Here is a 24,521-nt window from a genome sequence, read left to right on the forward strand (position 1 = left end):
TTCAACAACATCATGGCCTGGTATAATGGTTCACTTAAAATGAAACATTTATTAAGTTCTGAATGTGTAAACGTCTTGAACTTTCCTGCCAAATTCTTCCATTTTCCTCCCATTTACTCTCGTATGTTATGAACCTCAGCAACATTAACGCATTTGTCAAAGAATTAAAGATATACCAGTATTTAGCTAATATTTTATTCAGATATAATGGCACAATTAAAACGATTAACTTTTTGATGATATTAACTTTTAGATGTTTGTGAACAAAGTGTGACAAGAACCAATAGACTTAGTACTGGTCTGAATGAATTAATCAATCAAAATGTGCTGTAGTAAACAAGTGCGGTAGAGTTATGAATGAATGAATTGAGATTGCGATATAATAAATACAGAGTGATGAATAGAGTTACTGGTATGAATGAATAAATACAAAATAATGCAATATAGTAGGGTCAACTCATACACGAGATATCTGGAAACTACAAGACTTTTGGCCAAAAGTAAGCAGTCAACTTCAACATGAGATTGATTTATACATGAGTATATACAGGATGTGGTTAACTTACCTGTCTGTTCTTTAGATTACCAAGTCAGGTGCAATGCTAATATAAATGTGTGAACTCAAAGACAGCAGCTTTTGCTTTGATTCCTGTAAATGTGCACCACTTAGTGGGTGAGCACATTTTATTCCAGTACCACGTCTCACTGGAATTTAGTCCACTTTATAGGTTTCACTGGCATTTCTGACTTACAATCAGCAATGTGCCCCCTACACAAAATTACATTATCTTAAGTGTCAGTTGGTCACTGGTAGCGTCGAGCCTCTGAGGTAGAGGATACTTAATTTAAAACTCATTCCAAACACCTGTACACAAAATCTAAACTGATGCTCCAATGGAACACTGAGGTAAAATGTTAAGCCATTGTTCTGTTTGTCTTTGGCTGATCAGAAAAGACCCTATGATGTTCTTTGACGATGTTTTAACCAATAAATATTCTTCAACCAACATCACTGACGTAGAGTTTCTGGTCATGATCATATTGCACTTGGAACTTACTATATGTAAAATTTGCTTCTGATTTCCTACATTTCAACAGTGACTACAATGATACTGAATTATAAAGCACTATAAGATATCCTGAAATAATGAAAGGCACTACATAAGTATAACTCTTCCTTGCTTGCAGCACTTTTGCTCCCAATTTGGGGATTCTTTTCATAAATTAAATCAGGTATAAATGTGCAAAACTACAAAATAGTGAAATAAGGAGAACAAACAAAATTGCTCCAACTGTTATGTATAGTGTAAGCATAATCATGCCCTTTTTGATGGATGGATGATGTTTGCAATGTGTAGAGACCAGTGCAATTCTTTCCTCATCAGGAAGCATGCTGTTTTTGCAATGCATAGGAGTTCTTTATAATTCCAATCTCTAATGGAACTATATTAAGATATCACAAAGCCCCTTGGAAATCCCTGCAATGTGATTGGCCTAAACATATTGATGTATTTTCACACCCTGAGGTATAAGACATCAAGATGGAGTAAATTGTAACACTCAAAGCAAAACAGCAGTTATTTTAGAGTTTCCAAAACATGTGCAATGATGGTACATTTTACTAAAAGCATATAAACAGAATGTCTGAAGAGGTGAAGATTCTAATATTAAACTCAATAAAGTCCTTTGTCCATCATGGGTTCAGGTGGCAGGGGGCTATGAAAAATGGCACTTAAGACCTAGCTTCAAGTTGTCATTTTATCATCAATTTTAACATCTTGAGTAGGCTTACTTAATTTACTAAGGCCTGATATGGGCCTACAGCAGAATTGTGCAGTATCTTTAATTAATAAAGAATAATATATATTACTATGTACTTAATAATGGTTTGTAATGCAGTTCATGTAATAATTAATCCTGGCAATTATAGATTAAATAAAAATTAATGTTACAATAAATCCCATACCTGTAAGTATCTACCCGATTGACTTTTGACATTGCAGCAAATTCTTGTTTTCTATTGTTGTGAGTCGTGTACTGCTCGCTATAAAGCTTCAGTGACATCTGTTCCACAGCATCTCTCCTGGTCTCTAAGTTGATAAGCTGTATTTCTCCCTAGAAACAGAGGTGTATGTAACTAATAAATATAAATAACTCAGCATTCATCAACAGCTTAGAATATTCTCTGAATCCTAAACTCCAATGCAGGGATTTCAGATATTATCCTTTGAGAATCCTGAGAGTATATGAGCAATGCATCACTAAAATGGCATACTTAGGTTTTAGACAAAATGAGTAATGTATTCTCACTCCCTTGTGTATAATTCAACTGTATAATTTTACAGAAGCCAAGCTTACATTTAGCAAGATTCAAATGAAATGCAGTACTCAGTGGGTTAACAATTAAGGTTGCTTACAATTTCTTGTCTCCAAGGTAAGTCAAGGCAAAGTGTGGGAGTGATTTTACAATGTCAGGATTTAGTTCAGTCGGCTGATATTACAATAGTATTCATTCAACTTTGTCACCAGAGTTTCAAGAGCTTAGATCACTTAATTCTAGCAGCCCTGCTATGTTGCATAGTTCTGATTGTCACAATTTATTCGCAGAAGTAATTTGCAAGCATCACCTTATAGTTTAGGACAGATTTTTTTCAGGTAATCCCACACCACTTTCACAATCATTAATATTTTACTTACAATGTTTTCCATTCTATTTCAATTCCGCATTTTTTAAATCTGGCTTCAGACTACAACCTTTCCCCAGTAGCATTCATTAGCATTCTCATTTCAGATGAACTATGTTACATAGACTCTGTTCATGACACAACTAATTTACCTATATCCTAGAGTAATTCGGTACTTCTATCCCAAGATATTGCTACCATACTTTTCAACATGAATGCAAAACAAACCAGAGTTTAAAAAAAATTCCAATTGCAACCTTTCAAAGAATCTCAGTCGTGTTTCATTTGCACTATGAAAATGCTACTGTTAGAATTTCAACAATAATCTTGCTTTCAATCTCAGTTTCTTGTGTCACTTTTGTGATTGAATGTTTTTTGTTGACTCACTCCCCTTGCTGAACATTGTTCCCATAACAGGAGCAGTGGGCAGATAGACCATCTCCAATCCTCTCTCAGTTAATAATCTGCCACAGTTTAAACGAGCGTAGAAATGTTGCCGCTGTATTAGACACTGGCTCTCTCTTCAATTAATCTATTAATTGAAGGCTCTCTTAATCTCAATGGAAGCAAGCGCCTTTTCTCAATGATTTGGGTACGTCATCAAACTGTGAGTTACAATATGATGAATTGCAATTTAGTATTCCAATTTGTGATGTGCAAATACAGTTGCAAGTTGTCCCATTCAACCATGTGCATTGTCTCCTCAGCTGAATGATTCCCCTTTACCTCCAGGTTGGAAATTTGTGGGTTCTAGGCTCAGTCCAAGACAAGTACGTAAACTCAGCTGACAGTTGAGTGCAATACAGAGGCATTGCTGGAGTGTCAGAGGTGCTAAAATGCCAAAAGCCCATTCTGCCTGTATAGGAGGATGTTAAGAATCCTGGAATCCTCATCAACTTTGTCTGCACAAATAGACTACTTGTTTGTCTACACTTCAAAATTAAGTAATGTAGAAGTAATAAAGACATTTTGAAAACATATTAAGCTGCAAAATTTGGCAGATATTCACTATTACTATATGATGTGATTTAAACATATTATTTTATGAGGCTATCCCTGTTTGACATACAAGTGATTTGCCCAAATGTACCAACTGATTATAGGATTCCAATGTTCAAACTGGTAAATAAAATCTGAATGAACTGAGGATTGTGTAAATCAGAAACAAAAACTGAAATTGCTGGAAAAGCTCAGCAGGTCTGGCAGCATCTACGAAGAGAAATCTGAGTTAACATTTCAGATCGTGACCCTTCCTCAGAACTATTGGTAGCTAGGAAAATTTTCTTTATGCAGAAGATGGAGTAGGAGGGAGGGGGAAAGGAGGAAATGATAGTTAGAGATAGAACCAAAGAGAGACAACAGTTGGACAGACAAAGGAGTGGATAATAATCAGGCTCGGAGATTAGCAGTTAATGGGGACTATTAGTGGTTATCAATGGGTCATTGTGTAATGGCAGAATGTGCGATAACGAGGTCTGTTGCGGGGGTCGGGGTCAGGGCATTGGTGAAGATGCCTCAAGTCCTAAAATTGCTGAACTTGATATTGAGACTAGAAGACTGTAGAGTTCCCAAATGGAAAATGAGGTGCTGTTCTTCCAGCTTGTGCTGAGCTTTGCTGGAGCAGTGCAACAAACCTGAATTAGAGTTCAAATTGGTTATTTACTTTCATTACTTCAGGAAAATCTAAATATTTTCCTTATACCAACCACAAAAACAAAATATGTATAAAACACTTATTTACCATCATTCATTCAGGAATTTTGTAAAAGCTTTCCAGTTGTTATCTTTATTGGCTTGTTTCCAAAAGATAATTGACCAATTAGTAGATTGTAATGTGAGAAACTGGGGGTGGGAAGTTTAGGTTTCACAGATGTGTTAAAGTATAGTTTTATTTTTAAAGTTCCTATGGAATAGACTTCTTTGAAAATCAATCAAAACATTACTGCCCAGCCATTCACACAGCACTTTTGCCTTGAGGTCACAATGAGACACAAGTTACACCATTATGTTCACTGTGAGTTTAATATTATCTAGTGAGTGAGATAGTACTCTCTGGAACACACCATTATCCCTTAATTATGGTTTCATGCACCAAAGACTTAATTAAATGTTTCTGCACATTCTCTGGTTTAAATCCTGAATGTGGCAAATGTCACATTGTTAGAAAATTATGGTCAGTCTAAATAAGTTCAGTTACAAGTAAGATAATTGGACAAAAATCAAGACGATGTTACTCATTCAACAAACAAACTATTATCAGTAATAGCCAATATGTTTAACTCTGTGATATAGGCATGTAGTGGAAATCAACAGATGCAACATGACATGATTCATCATAAGAGTTGAATTTTTCTATTCATTCTGTGGAGTTGGCTAACGATTTTGTATGTATATCGTAAAGTAGCTTCTACTGAAGGCTTACAAGATTAAAGTTGAAGTATAGGTCTGTTTTTAGGTGCTGGCCAGAATCCACAAAGGAGTAAAGTCTGACCCCTGGAGGAACCAGTTTTGCATTGCTGGGGTTTCACATTGCATGCAGTTGACTGTTGCAATATCAAACCAGATTTTTTTAATGACATTTAGTAAGTCTACTGGGCCTCCAACTTAGAAATTAATTAAGTATTTAGACCTGCAACATATCTTTTATATCTGAAATATTTATACTTGCTATTTAGTCCTGTACTTTCTTTCCTTTATTAACTGCAATATATATTTCTTAAAGATATTTCCTTGCTATTATCAACAAATGTAAAATGAAACATTGTATGCACTAATAGCTTGTGCATCATGTGCTTAATGATCATTTGTGTGACAATCTACTAACAATGTAAGTGAGAGATTGAGCTACAAGTTTGGCATCTGTTAATTACAGTTTTGTAGCCTTAATAATTCAGGGCAAAACATAAAGCATTTATTTCTAAGTAGGATTCTACCTGTGCCCCTCTCACACTCTGCAATAAGTGATGTGATCCCTTTAATGTTCCTTATTTGAGATGTTTCGATTCCATATGCAGGCTACTGGGTTTCTTGACTTTTACAAATCTGAGTGCAAGGTTTAAATTTGTTAAGGCTGTGGCTTAAAACTAACACAGTCTTGTCAATGCAAAATAAAATCAATCTAAAGTTCAACTGTTTGATGAATATTTACTTCTGTCTCCAGAGTTTTAGGTTCAGATTTGAAATCTGCTGAATCATGTAATTTATTTTGTGTGTATGCCAACACCAATTTACTATCTGCAAGAAAGTTCCTGAACTGGAGGTCTCTTGTGGTTTCTCTGTTGGATATTCTGTCAATCAGAAGAGGTATGTAAAGCATTGCCAGTAGGAACCATTATCATTTACTATTCATACCCTGCTCTGTATGCTCACAATGAATTTTCTGATTGCTGTAAGCTCTAACATGTACTCTGGTGATAGCATATGTAAACATCAATCATTCATACATCATTGAAGATTACAGTGTTCTTTCAATTGTATAGTTAAATATACTCTTACAAGGCCTGTCAATAATTACAAATATTCTGCCTAATATTAAATAATCTTTGCTTTTGATGGAAAAAGAACAAAAAGAAACAAAACTACCGTTTTAGAGAATAAACAGAAATCCTTAAAATCAATGGTGGAAAACATATGTTAGAAACATTTTGTGGTTTGGAAATGATAACAGTAACACCTTTCCTCGATACCTTTAAAAGGTTTTCCTACTTATTTATTTGAACTAACCAGTAACAAAACTCTTTTTTTTTCTGCTTTACAGAGTTAGAAGCAATGAAAAGAAAGATTTCAAGTGTATTTGAAAATTTGAAAATGCTCCACAGGAGTTAAGCAAACAGGAAAGGACTATCAGAGAAACAGATGGCAAATGTAACATATATTTTACATAGATAAAAAAAATTCAGTGCCTCCAGTGACAAGCATTAATAAACTCTTCAGGATTTTAAAATTACAGGCATGCATTTAATATATGCATTGAAAAAATGCAAAAGACGCTCAAAAAGGTACATGCTTGTATGTTGAATTCAAATTATGAAAAACTCGTAACCACAGCAGCTTCAATTGAGATATTTGGAAGATTAAAGGCCATTGCTTTAGGCAGGTGTTACACAAGATTCCATTAATATATGTAATTAACATTGGCCTAAGCTTTAATGAACATGCAAACCTTAATTAGCAATGCATTAGATGACATGTAAAAAGCTGATCTTAATGTCATCACTAAAAATTTCAAGCTGAGAGTATACTGAGAATAAAAATAAATTCTGTTTCTCAAATTATATCCCAAATTGGCAAAGAGATTTGTTATGGCTACTGGGAAGTGAATGGCACTTTTGGAATATTTAGCAGGAATCTATAATGCAAACACCGGGATAGCTATTTCAATCCGATGCCACTTATTATTACTTTATGGCATGACTGCAAAATGCAATAAAATTGATAGAACACAATTTCCTTGTAGAATTTAATATTTTAGTATTTATAATTTTAGTCTTTTCAATCCATAATATTCCAAAATGTCAATTAAAATTTGTCATGACTCAAAGTAGTCTCAATGTTAGAATAAGTTGCACTATTTAAATATTACAAGAAATATAATTTTCACTGATTTACAGACCAATACCTGCATGTTCTACAAATCGACCAAGATTATTGAAAACCTCTTTTCCGACATGATAGACTAAAGTTAGCAGAACATTGCAGAATAAACTAATGTCTATGGCGAAAGGGTATTTTAACAGAGAAAGTGAACGTCATTGATTTTAAAAGCCTGCAGTATGTTCATAGGAGTAGTAATAGAGGGAAATTGATTTTAATACCTGATGATGAAAGACAAAAGAATAGTTGTGAAAGATCAGTCAGACAACTGGTATAAAGAGATACACTTCACTGACCAGGAAGATGGGCTAATTAAGTTAAGCAAGAACAAAAGGTATAGAAGGTGTTTTTTAAAAAATTTACAACCTATATTACAGGACAGGCAATGCAAAACCTTTTGAATCAGAGTATTGTATACTTTTGTACATAGACAACTTACAGATTTTTGATTTGGCTAAAATCATTTTACTTCTGCTGAGAAATTCCATCATAAAATGATACTGTTTTGTTTAAAATTCTAAAAGAAGACAATGTCACATTGGTAATGGATGTCTGTAAGATGGATCTCAGATATTATACCATAACCCTATGATTAAATACCCATTAATCTAAAATTCCTTATTTTTTTTCAAAGCCATTCCTAAGGACTTAACAGTTTAAAAATCAATAGCTTTCAGTTCAGCTCTTAGGATTGCAAAGTAACATTCACAACAGAAAGCTTTAATTAAGGTCACATCTATGTTTTCACAATTGTCTGCAACAAGCTTCACAATGTCATAAAGGAAAAGTTAAAAATCCCTTCAAAAAATGAAAAAGTCTAAAGTTGTTGTTAACCTTATATCTTACTACTAAATGATTCTGACATGGAGTTTATTTGCTTTTTTTTCCTGTCTAATAATCAACCTTCAAAGTTCCTGTCAGGTAAATGACCTTGTATTTCATTAATGGATAATTAAATGGATTTATTCCACTAACGGCTTTAATTAAAATGCTAGAAATATTGATTACCCCTATCATCCTTATTCCCAAGGATGAGCAAGGTTTTAAGAGTGTTTATTTAGAAACGACAGAGAATTAAATTAGATTGAATCTCTGAGAGACCCAAAGAAACATAATGCTTTCCTGCTCTTCAAGCAGAAAATGAGATTTTGCTTCTTTGTTGTAACACTTAATTTCTTTTAACAGTGATTACTGTTTATCTTAATATCACAGAGGAGATATTTTAAATAAAAGTAAATGAGATGTCATGAAAACAAAGCTAGCACCTTGATGCACAGGTATGACTGTGTCAGTCTGATCCCTCAGCAATAGAGCCATTAGAGTCAAACAAAGGAGAATATCAACTGAGATGCTCTTTGCTGTCTAGTGTCCAGATTTAGAACAAATAGCCCATTAATGTGATCATAAACTGGTGCACTTTTCAATGCTGCATTCTTATGACTTCTTTACATGGTCTCTGACAAATTCATGAGTAATATGGCAACAAGGATAAGCTTTTCACATAAGCACATATTGCTTCCACCTTTGTTCATTATTACTTCACGCACCACTGCAGCATTTTCTGCACAATAGTCGTGCTGTGTTATAAGGAAAATGTAACTAGAGGGTACACATTAAAAATTTTAGATTGGTTGAGACAGGGAAGCAAAGATATATGGAGCTATCATGTCATTCCTATATGGTCCCCTTAGGAGGGTTAACACATGTCTTTTTTAAAATTTCTTCAACCTACAGGGTATGTTCCATCTGGGTGGTGCTGGGCTATATTAAAAAAAAGTATTTTGTGACAATCAGATCTTTTTTTCCTTTTAGGGGATGGAAGTTGATTTAACAGCTTTATTGGATGTCTGCCCTCGGAATCAGACTCAAAGCTTTGTAACTTTCATTAAAAACATAATTGACTCTTAACCCTAGAAGCTTCACTTGCAGCATTTAATGCAATAACCATGGGGTGTTTAGTTTATTTTTTGGTAAGGATTAATCTCTTTTCAGCTACAATTATGATAAGAAGATTCACTTTCTGAAATTTAGTTGCTTAATTTACATAGTTTTGAAGCTGGTTAGAAGGAGTTGTCAGATTCTACAAGTTCCAGAGTGAATTACAAAGATCAAGTGATAAATCTTGCAAAACTGAGAGAGATCCTATATCTGCATTCTGGAAAACAATCTTTTTGTTCTTTTTAAGAAGTTTTCTCTCTCTATCTTTTTTTCTTGGATGAGAAAATGGGGCAGGGATGGTGTAGAATGGGGCTTGATTGGAGATTGGAGTTGTCCATGATTGGAGGCTGAAGGTTAACTGGAGACTATGGGGAATGCTCAGAAGATGGGTGAGAAATTATAGGCCCTTGTGAGGAGAGAACAGTTCGATAGTGGAGGTTCAGTGAGGCAGGAATGCTGGATTCAGCATGTAAGCAGCGGAACTTCCCAAGGTACAGTCAGATTCAAATTGAAAATTTTGGATCAATATGAGGCTGTTAGCCGTATTAATAAGACTTAAATTGCTGTTTTGTCTCCTGGGAGCAGGTTGGTTGCCAATAGATCCAGGTGAGTTAGAAGCAGTTGAGGTGGGATTCAACTTTTGAACACTTTAACCTCCCACCTGACATAAATCCATTGTTTTCTGGGATTAAAATGCTTAGGTAATATTGTGGCCTGAATTTTTGTTCAAGAGTTGGGGCATAGAATCAGGAAGAATTCCAGCTTTGCAAACTCAACCTGGGAGAAAATACTCTGGATGTTCTGATTTTCATTCTGAGAGGATAAAGTGTAATGGGAACCATGTCCACCAACCCTAGCAGATGTTTGGGGGCAGTCACATGAGCAGCTGAGTGGGGAGATGGACAATAGAAAAGATCATCCAGGGTAATCAGGCTGTTTGTCCCAGATGGAAAATCTGCAAAGAAGAAGTCAAAGACACCCTTCACATCTCCTCCCTACCACCTCTCATGTTGTATGGCTAGAGGTGTAGAAGTGTTTGCCACTGCTGTGGCTGTTGTTCATGTGACTGACACTATATTTAAAGCAAAGCTGCACACCACTTCAGATGTTGCAAGTCAGGATGTTATTTTGCCTGACCATTATAACTGAGGTCATGGCCCATAAATCTGCCTGCTTCGTGAACGTGGACCTGGTCGTGCTGGAGGGCAGAATCCTGCTGACTGCCATAGGAGGTCACACCACCTAACAAAGCCAGTCTGGACCCAGATAGCAGCCTGGGACTAGTGCTGTGAAGAGGTTTAAAAGGAATGCCCCGAAATACAGGAAAAATATCAATTATCTTCTGTACTCAAGGGTAAATGCCACCAGTTTTTCTCTGCTACCTAACCATGCAATTACCATGCCACCACTCACCCTAATGCTGGCACTGTACACTCATCTAAGGTCATAGATTACAACTTAAAACATTCCATGCAACATGCCTACTCAACAGTTGAACTTCAACCTCACCCACCTCATTCTTCCAATTAATGAACTCTTCCTGCCCTCTGTACTTCCTATTTACTCACAGGGGACTCTTCATCACATCTCTTACTCCTCCATCACCATTAACTGTTCTTCCATCCAGGCCCATCATACTCAATCCTTCCAGTTGTCTTACCAGTTCAAGTTATCTCATCTGAGCTGCAGAGGAGCCAAAAAGGTAGAAAGGAGAAAGAGATTCTGCCGAGAGAATATGAGCAGCTAGGGGCTAAATTGACAAGCAGAACCAAAAAAGGTAGTAGTCTCTGAATACCTATCTGAGTCATGAGAAAATTGACACAGAGTTGAAAAAGAGGTAAATATGTGGATCAAAGATTGTTGTGGGCAAAATGGATTTGAATTCATCAGACATTGACATCAGTACTAAGGAAGGAGGGAGCTGTTCCAATGGGACAGGCTCCACCTGAATCATACTGGGACCAGAGTCCTGGTGAATCACATAACTAAGCCTGTGGATAGGGCTTAAAATTAACTAGTTAGGGAAGGGGTTAGTTGCATGGAAAATTATGGAAAAAGCTAAAGAAGGGCTCAGGTGAGGTTATTAAAGTTTCCAGAGCAAGTAATAGAATAAAGAATATGGAAGTGATCAGAAATCAAATGTCAGCTACAGCAGGTAAGGAGATGACTATGAGAAGGGGCCAGTCAATGCAGCAATAAGGGTGTTGTAATTAAATGCATGCAGTATATGAAACAAGGTAAAGAACTTGTCGTGCAGATTGAAATTGATGGGTATGATGTTGTGGATATCACAGAGATGTAGCTGCAAGGGGATCAGGGCTGGAAGCTAAATATTCAAGGATACTCATCATATCAAAAGGTCAGGCAGATGGGCAGAGCGGTAGGGTTGCCTTGTAGTAAGAAATAAAATTAAATTGATAGCAAGAAGTGATATAGAGCTGAAAGGTGTAGAATCTGTGTGAGTAGAGTTAAAGATCTGCAAAGTAGATAAGACCCTGATGGGAGTTGTGTACAATCCTTTTTGCAGTAGTCAGGATGTGAGGAAGAAAATAAATCAGATGATTATAAAAAGGCATGTAAGAAATGCTCTATTACAATAATCATGGGAGAACTTCAATAGACAGATGGACTGGGAAAATTAGGTTGGTAGCAGATCTCAAGAAGGGGAATTCATGAAATGTCTACAAGATGGTTCTTTTAGTGCAGCTTGTGATAGAATCCAGAAGGGAACAGGCAATTCTGGATTTGGTAATGTGTAATAAGGCAGACTTCATTAGGGTGTTTAACGCGAAGGAACCCCCAGGGTGTTGTGACCATAATAAAATGTAGAATTCACCCTGCATTTTGAGAGGGAGAAATTGGAATCCGATGTAATGATGTTACAACTGAGTAAAGACATGAGGGAGGAGCTGGCTAGAGTTGATTGGAACAGGAGCTTAGCAGGGAAGATATGGAGCGGCAAAAGCAGGAGTTTCTGAAACTAATTCGGGAGACACGTCAGAAATTCATCCCAAGGAAGAAGAAACATACAAAGGGGAGGACAATGCAATCATGTCTAACAAGGGAGTCAGGGACAGCATAAAAACAAATGAAAAAACATAAAATATGGTGAAGTCAGGTGGGAAGCCAGAGGATTGGGAAACTTTAAAACCAATAGAGGATAACTAACAAAGCAATAAGGGTGGAGAAGATATAATGTGAGAGTAAGCTAGCTAGTAATATAAAAGAAGAATGCAAGAGTGTTTTTAGATATAAAAAAAAGTAAGAGGGAGGCAATGATGGATATTGGACCACCTGAGAATGAGGCACGAAAAGTAGTAATGGGGAATAAAGAAATTGCAAATGAATTGAAGAAGTGCTTTGCATCAGTTTTCACAGTGAAAGACATCAGTAGTATACCAGAACTTCAAGAGAATCAGAGGGCAGACGTGAGCATAGTAGTTCTGATGAAGGAGAAGATGTTGGGGTAGCTGGAAGGTCTAAAGATGAATAAATCACCCAGGTCAGATGTACTACACCTCAGAGTTCTGAAGGTGATAGCTGAGAGATTGTGGAGGCATTGGTGATGATTTTTCAAGACACCCTGGAGTCAGAGAGGGTTCCAGAGGACTGAAAAGTATCTACTATAAAATCCCTGTTTGAGAAGGGAGGAAGGTGGTAGGCAGGAAACTATAGGCTAGTAAGCCTGACCTCAGTATTGGTAAGATTATAGAGTCCTTTATTAAGGATGAGATTGTGGAACACTTGGAAGTGTATGGTAAAATATGGCTGAGTCACCATAGCCTTGCCAAGGGGAGGTCATGCCTGACAAATCTGTTAGAATTTTTTGGGAAAGTAACAAGCAAGTTCGACAAAGAATATAGGCGTGATCTATTTGGATTTCCAGAAGGCCTTTGACAAGATGCTGCACAGAATGCTATGTATTAAGATGAGAGCTCATGGTGCTAGGAGCAAGGTGAGAGTAATGATAGAGTATTGGCTGACTGGTGAAAGAAAGAAAAGGCATAAAGAGGTCTTTTTCAGAATGGCAGTTAGTGACTAGTGGAGTTCCACAGGTCTATGTTGGAACTACAACTATTCAAGTTATGCATTAATGATCTGGACAAAGGAACTGAGGGCATTGTTGTTAAATTTGCAAATGACCCAAAGATAGATGGAGAGGCAGGTAGTGTTGAGGAAGCTGGGGGGCTACAGAAGGATTTGGACAGGAGAGCGGGCAAAGAAATGGCAGATGGAATACAATGTGGGAAAGTGTGGGAAAGAAAGGTGGCAAAGACTATTTTCTAGATGGCGAAAGGCTTTGGAAATCTGAAGCACTCTTGTGAATCCTAGTCCAGATTTCTCTTTAGGGTTACATGTAGGTTCAGTTAGCAGTTAGGAAGCCAAATGCAATGTTAGCATTCATTTCAAGAGGGCTAGAATGCGAGAGCAAAGGATATAGTATTGTACTGGGCTCTGGTCAGACTATATTTGGAATACTGAGAGCAGCTTTGGGCCTGTATCTAAGGAAGGATGTGCTGGCATTGAAGGGCATCTACAGGAGGTTCCTGTGGATGAAGGGCTTATCATATTAGAAGTTATTGAAGATCCTGGGTCTGTACTAGATGGAGCTAAGAAAGATGAAGGTGGATCTGATTGAAATTTACAGTCTATTGAGAGGCCTAGGTAGAGTGGATGTGGAGAAGATGTTTCCACAAGTAGGAAAGAATACGATCTGAGGGCATAGTCTTAGCATAAAGGGACAAATGTTTTGAACTAAGATAAGGAAGAATTCTTGATGGTAAATCTGTAGAATGCAGAGTCCAAGTCACTGAGTGTATTTAAGAGAGAGAAAACAGTTCTTGATTGAGATGGGGAGAAGACAGGAGAATGAGGTTGTGAAACATATCAGCCATGGCCACAATGCAGACCCCAAGGGCCAAATGGCCTAGTTCTGCTTTTGTGTCATATGGTATCATAGTCTATTACAGAAAACATTGATTCATAATTGGATATGAAAGGTGAAGTGCAGCAATGGCAGCACCAGGCTCCTCACAGTATGAGGAAAAGAATTCTTGATTTGGCCAGAGAAGAACACTTATGTGGGACTGGAGACTCCACAATGGCCAAGTAACCCACTCAGCTTTATTGTGCTCATCTGCACTCCTATCCCATTGACATCAGTGCTAACTCATTCTTATTCTGCAAAATAAGCTTTTATCTCTTATTGAATAAGCATCCCTCTCTCTTAAGCAAACACTACCAACACCCAGATAAACTCCAACACAAAGAGGCCAGGAGTGGTGACTGTCAGCTCCACCTCAAACTTTGGGGATGAAATCACTGAAGGAATGCACTAGAAAGACTTTTATTTGCACTGTCCACCATTTCAGACCCTTTCACATTGTTGGTTACTCCATCATTTAGACTCAAGAGGACAAGCTGGCGAGTACATCACTGACAGCACTCCATAGCTGGTCATGGAAGAAACATCAAGGTCTCTGGCACATGGAAGTATGCTGGAGAATAGGCACCTGCTCAGCTCAGCCCAGGTAGAAGACAATCCATAGTCTTACCATTGATGGCTTCATCATATTGCACAGACAGACACAGAGTAGGCAGATTTCTCTGAGAAAGTCAGCAAGCTAGTTTGAAAGATTGAGAAGTCCAAAGTACTCTCAGCCTGCCAGACATACAAACAGACTTGCACTCTATCCTTCAGATCATGTACTCAGCACTAATGGCAATCTGAAGGGAACTTCAGTCTAGGTTCCCTTCCTTTCAGAGAGACAGGGAAAAGAAGTCACACACAGGACATCCAGAAGCTTCTCCTCGGGATACTCCAGAGGTGCTAGGCCGCTTCACTTCCCCCTTGTCTATGATTGCAAAGCCAGCAGAAGTTAAAACTTAGGAGCATAAGACAATGTCTGGGCAGGCATGAGATCTTTATGCCTTAAGGCCCTGGGGACAACAGCCCAAGTCTTCCAAGCCACTGTTGGAGCAGTTGACATGTCCACCCTCCCTCTATAGCACAGTGATTTGCCAAGAAATCTTGCACAAAATTAATCCTCTGTGGGTTCAATGTACACCTACAGGAGATTTAAGCAATTCAGGCTAGCTTTTCACTCTATGCACACTCTGTAACACTGAAGGTCTATGAATGATTTCTCAGAATTTCTGAAACTTGCAGTTCTCATGATTTTGTTATACAACATTCAGATCTGATATGCTGACTAAGGACCTGAGAGCTACCTAATATTCATGCCATGTAATGTTAGTTTACCTTCTCACTGACTGCTGATTTTTCCCTAATGGTCAGTAAGACATGTAATGCATTGACACTTGAAAGAGTGATAATTCAAAGATGTCATACCTACAATCAAATGAATAATGAAACATTTATTTGTTTAAAAAATGTCAAGGATGACATGGTAGCAAGCTCCACATGTCCTTTGCACTAAGCTGGGGGCTGCTTACCAAATTATCAACAGAATCCTAAACAATTAAAGGAAGTCTACTCCCAGGAGACAGGAGACAGGAAAACAAGGTTGTAAAACATTAGCCATGGTCACAATGCAGACTCAATGGGCCGAATAGCCTAATTCTGCTCTTCTGCTCCATTCCCAGCTGAAAGGGAATTTCAATTAAACTATCTGTAGCTGCGTGTACTTGACGATGTTCTGTTCTGCCTTCCCAGTCAACATCCTCATCCTCATTTTCACCCTCAGATGATCACTGTCGATCCACCATTTCCTCTGAACCCAGGACACCCATTCTTTGTTGGTTCCAATTGTGAAGGGCACATCATCTGACAATGATGTGGGACACCCTGTCTTGGCTATACTATCACAGCAGTGCAGGTATCGAAATTTCATCCTAAGGAGGTCTATGGTCTGTTCCACAGTGGTACTGTGAGCATTGTATCTTTATTCTGCGTTAGACTGAGGGCTTCATAAACATGAGATCAGTCATATTTTGAGCAGTAGCCCTGGTCTTCAGTAGAATTTCACGATATCCCCTGAAGATCATGCAAGAAGGGAGGAACCATGAGTTCTCGAGTGATGGCTATTCCCAGAATGTCTAGCACAGAGCCTGAAACTTGGCATGGATGATCACAGATAATTTACAGACGATTGATGGAATGGAAGTGTTTATTGTTATTGACAAACACTGCATGTCAGTAATTAGGTACTCTCAAAAAATGGATACAGGTGCTAACATCTTTCATCTGGGGAAACCAGTGGCAGAGGAGAATTCCACTGCTTGGCTTTCTTGGCTTTCCTTGTTATGGAACCTTTTTTTGGAAGTTGAAGGAAATGACAGCAAGGCCTGTAGATCTATGGGGGTCATCATTCTGCTTCATCTCCCTGGTAGATCTTCACCTGCTGTTTCTCCCTCTGTGCAGGAGGGTGTGAGGCAGCTGGACCTTGCTGTTATTACTGGGTTTGCTCATGAAATTGTATTTGCTGTGTCACTGAACATTCCCTTTGGATATTACATTAGGCCACAAGGAACCAACCATAGCCACAATCATATCAGTTGCATTTGTACTAATTTTATTTCTTCTGCATGTACCTCCAAGGTCATATCACATACTTCTCTGTGCAAATGTGGCAGATGTTAAATGTTGCCTTCAGTCCTAAGTACAGAATGTTTTTCTGAAATAAAAAGCTAAGACAAAATATTTAAGTGCCTTTATCCAATTCCATTGCTTAGCTGACACGACAAGGAGGCAATTATTGTGCACAATATAATAATCATGATTACTAGACCCCAGCATTTTAGTATACACTTTTGGACAATGAATAATTCTGCAATTGCCCATAGCATGGCCTCAAATTGCAAAAATTTACCTTCACTCTCTGAAGAAAGAAAAATGGTACCACCTGCCCTTTTCTCAAAAACAAATGGGCAAGGTGGGTAATAGGAGAGGTTGGTGTTGGATGAGCCAAGTTCAGGGTAAGATTTCTACAACTGGAACCCCTACACCTTTTTGGCTAAGCCAGGGACCCTCTTCATTATTACAACATTCAAAACTTTAGTGTGGACATGAAGAACACCAGAGTACTATTCTTTCCTGAGCTGAGATTTATTCCTGAGATCTGTTAAAATTCCTAGTTCATCCATAATATTGCCCACCTCTGTTACTTGTTTCTTATACTGGTGTGGAAACTTAAGTCCAAACGTCTTGCATATTATTCTCAATATTTCCAGCCTTTTCAGACCTATCAAAATGTTCTTTATGCCATATTTTTCTAAAACCCACTGTCTTTCTACCTCTCAGAGGTTGTCATCTCCATTTTTCAAATCCCATGAAGGCTTCTCTCTTACCTTACATAGTCTCCTTCAGCTGTATTATCCTTAACTACATTATAAAATCTCTCTGAAAATGAGATCCCCTTTGATTTTTGCTCTCTCTTTCCATCTTCAGAGACTAATTTTTAAATTGCTCCATCCTTATACTCTGGACTATTTTCCTGAGGTAACTGCAGCTTGCTCCCTTTATCCCTGTTTTCAAAAGCATCCACAAAATCCTTTCTTGTCAACCATGACTTCACTACCTCTCTTCTTTATCTTCTTTTCAGTTTTCATTCGCTTGCTGCTGATAAACCTCTCTGACCCAAAAAAACATGTTTAATCCATGCAGTAGCAAATTTTCGATGGTAAAAATTGCACATTTTAAAAAACATTGTTTTTCAATATTCCTCAATTTTGGTTGCCCATGTATATCCTAATCATTTATTTTACTCTGTAAAGTTTAACTTCAAATGAATGAATATCAGTGCATTTTACTTCCTGATTTGTTCTCAGAATAGCCTCACATATTCTTTCCATTCACTAATTAATTTTCCATGTCCCTTTTTTGCCAACGATTCTTTCTCTCCCTTCCACTTGACATATATTCTGCATCCTTTCACTAATGATCTCTATTCTCAGCTGAGTGCAATAGTTTGTAAACTGGACAGGCCAAAATCCTATTCTCAGACCAATATTTTTACTGCCTCCACATTCAGTATTTGAGAAGCCAACATTGATATTTAAGTCATGGCCCCATTCACCTTCTAGAAAAGCTTAATGGAACCAGTTTTATCAGGAAGCCTGTCAAGGGGAAGGGAAATAGTTTTCCATTTTGATACCCTGTTGTGGAGACAGGTAACAGAAGGTAATGCCACTCTTATGGAAACTATAAATAGCTCTACTGAGAATTTTGGATTGAATACAAGCCTCTTTTACTAAGATTGCATCTTCCAACTGCCAAATGTTTACTAAGGAATGTCAGAGTGATGCATAACATAAAGGCATCTTTTTCATTTTAACAGCTGCTCTTTAAAAGATAGTGTTAGTTTAACTTCTGCAGCTATACAGAGCATATGTGAATTGAGCAAAGCCTCCTTGATATTTATCCTATGTCAACTTCCCCAGCCAAGCACAAAACACACAGGTGTGGGAAACTACCACTGGCAACCCCATTATCATGGACAACACACACTCCCAACACCTTCAACCTCTACTGTTTCTGGTTATCTTACTGTGGGATCAAATTTAAAGCTATGGTTCCTGCCTTTTAAACCACGCAGGCAAGAATGAAGGCAGCCAGGAAAGTGAGCAGTAGTAGTGTGTATCTCCCTTGAATCTGGATACAGTACCTCAGTAAGTTAAAAGACCTCAGGAGTGCAGGGAAATTGATTGCATCCTATTTTTGTTGTCAACCCCCAACACTGATAATTCTAAATTGTCCTACACAACATGTAGAGGTAATGTGGTCTAGTGACTTGGGGCTCAGTGAATAAAAGCAAAATACTGTGATTGCTTGAAATCTGAAATAAAAACAGGAAGTGCTAGAGAAACTCAGCAAGTTTGGCAGCATGTGATGAGAGAGAAACAGAGTTAATATTTCAAATCTGATGTGACTCTTCATCATCTGAAGAAGAGTCATTTCGGACTTGAAACTTTAGTTCTGTTTTTCTCTCTCCACAGACCTATTGAATTTTTCCAGCAGTTTCTACATTGTTACAAAGGAAGATGGTTGTGGTTGTTAGAGGCCAATCATCCCAAATCACTGCAGATGTTCTTCAGGGTGAGGTCCAAAATCCAACCATCTTCAGTTGCTTCATCAATGACCTACTCCACTGTAAGGTCAGATTTGAGATACTCACCAATGACTGCACAATGGTCAGAATCTACAACTACAGCTAACAAAGGGCCATCTCATACAAGGAAATTCTGGAGGATCAAGTACTGATTAGAAAACCTGTTGAAACAGGTTATATCCCAAGTTGTTGTTATAGAAAGCACTTTGTCCTTTTAATGTTGCTGTAAAAAATATAGAATCTTAGAACATTTGTATCTCTGGTTGATTCTCAATGGGATTACACTGCACATGTGTATGAACAAGAGCACTCTAAGGTTATTGGAAGCATGACAGCCATATACCACATAGTGGCTTATGAACTAAGAATTTGTACAAATTAGGTTTTTAGTGTCTTTTTAGTTTTTGTGTATTTTAAAACATAATAAGCTATGCAGCTTTATGCTTTAAATAAGATAAAAGTTTAGCTTATTTCTCAACTATCGGTGTAAGTTTCAAAATTAAAATGCAATGAAATTATTAGCTAAAATACATACACAAATATTTAATGTAAAGATGAAGTTACATATGAATATCAGCTTTCCACTATAATTGTAGGTCTGACTTGCTTGAAGAATCTCTTACTCAAGGGAAAAGATTGAAAACTTGAAGTTAGATTCAGCAGTTGTGATGATTTCCGTAGTTGAATAGTTGTAGCTTGCTCTCACTAGCAGACTAAACAGACAGAACCTGCAATTGACTGAAGGCTCCTTTTCTTTATTTTTATAGCACTATGGGTTGTGGCTCTTAGTAACTTGCTTTATCCCAACTTCTTGGGACACAGTCCTCTACCTCCTTGTTGAGATGCAGGAATTGTTTAAAGATATTTACGTCCTGGTCTCTGCACAAAATGGTTGCTCATGGCCAGTCTTTACACAGTTTAAAACATGAAAGAGCTGTTCTGCCAAAAGTGTTAAATTATGCTTCCATATTAGTAGATGTTAGGTTAGCCTAAGTCTGAGGCTGAGACTCATCCATTGTCTTTTCATTGAGGTAATTAACTTTTTAATTGTTTCATCCATTAGCTTGGATGGCTCTCACTCTGTCAGGAGTTTGCTCAGATAGGAAGAGATATTCACATCTTCAGAGGAGCCATTGTCAATGGCTTTCTGTTTACTCTTGGAAACGTTCATTGAATTTCAGCAGATCTCTTGTGATTTCCTTTTTGAGATAAGGGCAGTCTTTCCCCAGCACCTGCTGAATTTCAAGGATGATCATGCCACTTCTGGGAGCCATTTTGTAAGATGACTAGAATCCATTTTCTTTCTTTACTTAAATATATGCTGTAATGACACATTTATGACAGAAGTTTAATTTATTTTAGTGTCTGCATAGCACCTAGAGCCTGCTTATTGTTGAAATGAGTGAGGGTTATAGAGGAAAAATGCAATTATGAGATGACATGGAGGCAGAATAGGAGGATTGGTTACATGGAGGTAGCATATTGAGATAATGGCTAAGGGTTAGAGGCTCTAATCGCATTTTATGAAACTGGGGCAAGGACCCAGAGAAGCAAGGTAGGCCTTCCAATCGTTCCTCCTCACCCCACTCCCCTCCTCCATGTCACCTTTGAGTAGCCTGGAAGAAGACAGACCTGACTCAATCACCATGCCCCCACTCCCCCGCCCCCTTCCCAATCTCCAAAGCAAAAGTCCTAAATACAGGAGTACTTTTCAAACAGACAGGTTTGCGATTCCTGTCTCCATGGTAAAAATTCAATCGATTGACCTTCCAAGGTTGTACAAGCCAAGTGGAAAAAGTAAACTATTTGCAAAAGGTACCAACAAAGAGGGCAAAAGACATAAATAAATAGTCGAGTAACTAAGCTTCCTTTAATAATTAGGTGCTTGGCTTAGCATTCCTCTGATTTTTTTTCTGTGAAACATTGAGTAGAATTATAGAAGTTCATATTACAGGAGGAGGCCATTTGAGCCATCATGTCTATACTGGCTCCCGAAAGAGCTACATGGCTTTACGGCTTAGCTAGAACACTGCTTGTAACTCCACTGTAACCAAGAAAATGAGAAAAGTCAACAGAGAGGAGGCTGCATATATTATATGGCTATGAGGTCCTGATAAGTATTAGTATCTCTACACTGTACGAGCGCACAGTGCAGACATAAGACATGCTCAGCTTCCTACAAGCTGTACAACCATAAAAATCCTTAATTAAAATAAATAAAGTAACAAAATAAAAAAGTAAAAATTGAAAGACCCTCTGGAGAAATGAAAATGAATTCGGCTTTATTTAAATGAGCACAATTTAAACACCATTGCACTTCGAATAATTAGAAACTATCTCAGGAGAGATAAAATAACTTTGTAACAGTTTTTTTCTCATTGCAATATTTCAAGTTTAATTTCTTAAAATTCATTAAGCCCGTGTACAGCAGGCATGATGTTAATCACAGTTTTCTTTATAGCAAATACAATATTTTGTCACTTGCCTCAGAAAGGTACACTTTAAGCAAACTGAAATGTAAGTAAAAGAGCAGAAGATCATGGCTGTTGTGATATTTCAGTTATTTCCATCAGTCTTTTATAATTTAATTTGTTCAAAGGATTCATTAACCATCAGCAGTTCTGGCAACCAGACACGCAACAAACCACAGAGGAAATAAAGCTAATAACTGGGATGTAGGGAAATTTGGCTGCAACAGCCTCTTTCAGAAGCATTTACTGTTTGTGTTACTTTTATGTTTCAGATACTGTTCACTGTGCTCAAATGTAGGCTTTTAAAATTTTTTTTTGATATTCTTATAAACTTTTAGAAGACAAATCAGATCAGTGTCAAACCCTAGTCTGTGGAAGGTAGCACACCTTCATAACATTATCAATGCAGTTCAAGGAGCATTGTCACTCATATTCTGTCACACCAATTAACTACTACTAATGAAAAAGCTGACACATTAAAGGAAATGGACAAAATCATTCTGCAATGAAAGAAAAAAAGTTGCTTGTGACTTCCAATCTCTCATTCAGTGGTTTATGTTTCGGTTTCTGTTATGAAGTATTCACCAACTAACGTTGCATTGTTTCATTGTAAGAAGAACCTAAATCATGTTGACTCCAGTTACTAAATGATTGAAATTTTAAGTCCCCAACCCAAGGATGAATTGGCAGGATGTAAGATTGGATGTTTTAGCAACGGAACTGTACTGTGGCCTACCCACCTTTGTTGGATTCTACCCCATGGCAGGAAAGATATTGGGCCGTTAGTTAATCTCTGTGCCAAGTGACATTTTAAAATGGTGAGTTAATGGTCATGAAAGAGGCTCCTTCTACTGCCATTTTACTTTGTGTATACCTTCAGCAAGTGTCCAGGCTACTAGGTAAAACTTGTAAGACTTGTTCCTGTGCTAGAGGCTAAATGCCTTCTGTTTGAGCACTCAGTTTACAACAAAGACCTCCTTACAGTCGCTTCTGCCCCTGCGATTAAACCCTCATACACTTGATGAATCTAGCCTCCTGCATCCAACAGTGGGACATGCCAATCAGAATTCAGTGAAATCCTAGCAATCTTTAAATCCAGATCCATAGCAACATTTTTTTTCAGGACTATCCATAGTCTCAGCAGGAATCACTGCTCCAAGTTGTACTCCTGAGAGTAGAAATGCCAGCCATTTGATTCACCAACACGTTTGGGAGGTGGAACTACCTTCCTGAGACAAAATTCCTACCTAATTTGCCACTGTGGTGTGGGCTTTGCCTTCAACAGGGTATTTGTGTCTGATGTAGCAATGCTTATGTCATCTCATTCAACATAAGAACTAAATTCTGGCAATGTGGTACTGAAAGATTCAATGAATGTTTATTACAACTCCTGACATATACATATGTTACTGTCACAGGCACTTTGCTGTCTGGGCTAATATTAAGCTGTTCAGTAATAAACTGTGGCACTCGCCATCAATATGTTATGGTTCAAGTCGCCCAGTTAAGTAGAATCTGAGACCTTTTGTACCCTCTAGCCACATGCTAATGTACAGTAATAATATCATGAGTTTTTGTCTTAAAGCTATTCTACATACTAAGTGCGAGGCATAACACAAGACTACCTTAAGCAAGTTAATGGATCAATGCTTGTGGGAAGATATAGCCAAATGGAGTTATTGCTTTCCAGCCAGCAGGCAAGGCCACTGTTTCCATGCAAAACTGCAGAAAATGAGTTTTTTTTAAAATTAAGTATTATTAAAATGTATTGGGATAACTGTAAGTTTTAGATATTTGGACAGTTCTTTTGATATAGCTATTTTGAAAGGTAGAGTTTCAGGTGGTTTAAAATGGAATCAGATGCTTCCAAGTTTGGGATCCTGATCAGTATGATACCAGTGCCTATTGGCTCTAAGAATGATACCTTTGACAATCTTGAGGGAACAACAGTGATGGAACAACAGATGGTAATGACCAACAGTAACCATAGGCTTTCCTGGTCACCTCAACCTTGTTACGCTGTGCCAGAAAAGTCAAAAAGAAGGTTCTAGATTCATGTTAATCAGAATAATTTTGAAATCTCAACTTGCCTGGTATCCCCAGTTGTGTTGCTGTTGCAGGAAACCCTTTTAAAGTTATTATTCCACAAAAGGAAAGTAGGAAAACAAACATAGTTAGCAACATGTAAGACAGGCAGTTTGAGTTATGAATTCCAACTCTTTTAAATCACTATCCTTCAAAAGTCAGGTGTAAGGAAGTCTTTAATAAAACAGATAATATTGGAAATGCTGGAAATACTCAGCAGGTCTGGCAACACCAATGAGGAGATAATGAGAGTTATGAGCCCAGTTTTACGCTCCCAAGATATGTAACAGGAGACAGGATATGTCCTGGCTTGCTGAATCCGTCTCATTTTGTCCTTACACCCTCCATTCAAAATTGCCTAGTATCCACCAGACCTCAGGAATCATTTTGAGATGAGAAAAATTCTAAATATCTGAAATGCCTTCACTCCATTAAAAAAATTCCATTCCTGAATGTCCACTTAAAACATTTAAGTTCACTCAAGTATTTAATCACTTATAAAAACAAACAGTCTTGTATTCATATTCAAATACAAAGAAAGTTAAACTTGTAATATATTCCTCAACTATCAATAAAGCTATAAACTTAGCAGTCCCCGTCCCCGACTGAGATCATGATTGGTTGTGGAAAGGGGCGAAGCATTAACAATGACATAATGAGGACTCCTTGGTAACATCAAC

The 24,521-nt window shown here is 37.6% G+C and overlaps 1 protein-coding gene across 4 annotated transcripts in view; it reads right to left on the bottom strand.

Annotated features, from left to right (window-relative positions):
* Positions 1-24,521, bottom strand: part of akap6 (A kinase (PRKA) anchor protein 6) — a 413,822-nt gene that overhangs the window by 130,610 nt on the left and 258,691 nt on the right. For all 4 annotated transcript variants that reach the window (XM_072568962.1, XM_072568965.1, XM_072568963.1 and 1 more), the window contains one exon: positions 1,967-2,115. In XM_072568962.1, coding sequence (XP_072425063.1) covers positions 1,967-2,115 — 149 coding nt within the window. The remainder of the gene's footprint in view (positions 1-1,966; positions 2,116-24,521) is intronic.

This window comes from Chiloscyllium punctatum, chromosome 4 (genome assembly GCF_047496795.1).
Source record: "Chiloscyllium punctatum isolate Juve2018m chromosome 4, sChiPun1.3, whole genome shotgun sequence".
Lineage (NCBI taxonomy): Eukaryota > Metazoa > Chordata > Chondrichthyes > Orectolobiformes > Hemiscylliidae > Chiloscyllium > Chiloscyllium punctatum.